Source organism: Chelonoidis abingdonii, chromosome 1 (assembly GCF_003597395.2).
Source record: "Chelonoidis abingdonii isolate Lonesome George chromosome 1, CheloAbing_2.0, whole genome shotgun sequence".
Taxonomy (NCBI): domain Eukaryota; kingdom Metazoa; phylum Chordata; order Testudines; family Testudinidae; genus Chelonoidis; species Chelonoidis abingdonii.
The window spans coordinates 369,764,682-369,767,610 of NC_133769.1; the positions used below are offsets into that span (position 1 = coordinate 369,764,682).

General features: G+C 43.9%; 1 protein-coding gene across 1 annotated transcript; it reads right to left on the reverse strand.

Moving 5' to 3' along the window:
- Window positions 1-854: 854 nt before the first annotated feature.
- LOC116836853 (olfactory receptor 52P1-like) lies at window positions 855-1,829 on the reverse strand. The gene has a single exon (XM_032800830.2). The coding sequence runs from the start codon at window positions 1,791-1,793 to the stop codon at window positions 855-857; it is 939 nt and encodes a 312-aa protein (XP_032656721.1). The 5' UTR covers window positions 1,794-1,829.
- Window positions 1,830-2,929: the final 1,100 nt, after the last annotated feature.

Consider the following 2,929-nt stretch of genomic DNA (forward strand, 5'->3'; position numbering starts at 1 on the left):
AGACAATCTAGGTCAAGCTGAGCACAGTAGAAGGACCTAGTAATGCAAGCAATTCAATCATCTCGACATTTTGTGGCAATCTCTGTTTCATCTGTTTCAAAAACTCCAACATGAAATCTCGACACCTTTTTTGACATCTTCAATGATGTGAACAATTAGTGTCTGTTTTGAAAGCTCCAACTGGAAAGCGACTTTGCAATCTAGTGAGTAATTTGACTCAACGGTTATGGTCATACTTTAATACAGCAGTCGCAGTCCCAAAAAAACATGGTTTCACAACTCTCATCAACAAGCTCTAGGAGAATGTTCTCAATTCCTGCAGCAGCTTTCTTGTATTATCACTTTCCATCTGAAACATATGGTTTATCCTCCAGGTTTCCTGAGTTACTGGACATAGCAAAATCAGACAAATTTTACTCCTGGATCACTGCACATATGAAAAAGAAGTTCAGCATTGTAGTTTTTCTCTTTCTCTTTAGCTTTCTGAAGGCAGAGCTTGAGTTTCTCAAACTGATCACGAACCCTGTTCACAAAGGGCTAATGCAAAGCCCCTTGCTTCAAAAAGCTGCAGAATCTTCTGGTAGTCTGGAATTTGCGGAAAGGACAAGTGACAGGGTGTGTGGGGATGGGTGATGCTGAAAGAGGCCAGGTGATGATCAGAGAGAGGGAACTCAGCTATGGAGAGAGCAGTGCTTGGTGATGGGATGATAAGACTTTTAGTGTGAGGAAGTTCTGAGACTGTGAATTTGTACAAGGTTGCACTCAGCCAAACAGGGACAAAGAATTCTTGATTAATGAGGAAATATCCTTTCCCTTCCTTGTTACAGAGGATTAAAGTCAGTGGCCCCAAGAGATCACCTTCTGCAGGTGTATTTGACCACTTTGTCACGAAGCTCTTGGATTTTAACCCCATAAATAATTGAGTTGAGTATTGGCGGGAGGAGGAAGAAGAGGTTGGCTAAGATGATATGAACATGGAGACTGACATGCTGACCAAACCGGTGTGTCAGAGCAGAGAAAAAGAAGAGAGTAAAAGATGTCAGCATCACACAGAGGTGGGCTGTGCAGGTATTCAGGGCTTTCTCATAGGCTTTCTTGGAGGAGATTCTGAGGATGGCCCTGATGATCAGACTGTAGGACAGGACAACCAGTGTCAGGTCTAACCCAGAGATTACAAATGCCACCACCAAGTCATACGTCCTGTGGACAGTGGTGTCCACACATGCCATCTTCACCATAGCTATATGCTCACAGTACGTGTGGGGGATAATGTGGTTGGCACAGAATGGCAGCCCACTCAGAAGCAGAGGCAGGGGCAGCATGAGGACAACAGCTCTTATCAAACCCACAAGCCCTAGCTTTGCTATTTGTGCATTGGTGAGGACAGTGACGTATCTCAGAGGGTTACATATGGCAACATAGCGATCAAAGGCCATTGCCACGAGGACGGCTGACTGCATGACCGAAAACATGTGAATGAAGAACATCTGGGTGAAGCAGCCACCCACAGTAATGTCTTTCCAATTGAACCAAAATATACATAGCGCCATCGGCATGACAGAGGTAGACGAGCCAATGTCCGTGAGTACCAGCATGCAGAGCAGCAGGTACATCGGCTTGTGCAGGGTCTGCTCTTTCCCTACAACAAACAGAACCATAAAATTTCCCAACAGGCCAATTATGTACAGCATAGAGAAAGGGATGGAAATCCAAATGTGAGCAGCTTCTAGGCCAGGGATGCCCATTAGGATGAATGTTGATGGGTCAGAGTGAGTGAGGTTGAATTCTGCCATGAGGTGATTAACATGTTGATCAGGTTCAGAAATGCTCAAGGTGCCTGTGAAGGGGGAGAAGCACAGCGAGGAGGGTTACACACTTTATAGCAAATAGTACAGTAAATATTTTGTAGCCATTAACAATTTAGAAAGAGGTTGAGCAGTGAGGTGGCAACTTTTGCAGATGGCACCAAATTATTTAAGCGATAATCAAGTCCAGAGAAGTTCTCAGAGGGAGCTAGCCAAGCCAGGTGAATGGTAGAAGACAGAGAGAATACATGCTCGATCTACTCTCTAACATAAGACCAAGAGGACATTCAATAAAACTCAAATATGGCAAATTCAAAGCGGGTAAAAAAAGAGTGCTTTCTTCACTTGATGCCTAATTAAACTGAGGAACTCATTGCCACAAAAGGTAGCTGAGGCCATGAGCTAAGCAAGAATCAGGAAGAGTTTGGACATTTTCATGGATTGTGAGACTATCCAGTTACAATAGTACAGCTAAATAAATATTTTGGAACGTCTATATGCCCACGTGTTTCAGGGCACAAGCCAATCTCTAGGTGATAGGCATTAGGGTGACACTCTCATGGTGGTCACATCACCCCACTAAATCAATCTACTCCTGGATTTCTTATACCTTGTACTGCAGCACCTGGGGCTGTCACTATTGGAGAGAGGACTCTGGACCATACGTCTGATCCATGATGCAATTCCTATGTTGTAAAGGAGCCAAGTTTCCCTGATGGAGAAGACATTCTCATGCAGGTCTATGACTTTGTACACAAGAGAATGCACACTGCGAGCACAAAGGTTGTGGTATTTTGGGCTACAGGACGGCACCGCAGTTACTTCCCTTGTTTCTTTTGGTGAGACACTTTCTTGCAAGCACCCAGCATTGTCTGAAACATAAGTGACAGGTGCTACCTGACAGATGTGAGGAGAGATGTGTCAGAAGCACACATGCTAACCCATCTCTTGACTGAATATTGATGAAGTTTACAGGGGGATTGTAAATAATGAAGAGGACAGGTCACTGATTCAGAGCAATCTGGATTGATTGGCAAACTGGATCAAAGCAACCAACGTATATTCTAACATAGCCATTTAACTATCTACATCTGGAAACAAAAAATGTAGGCAATGCTCACACT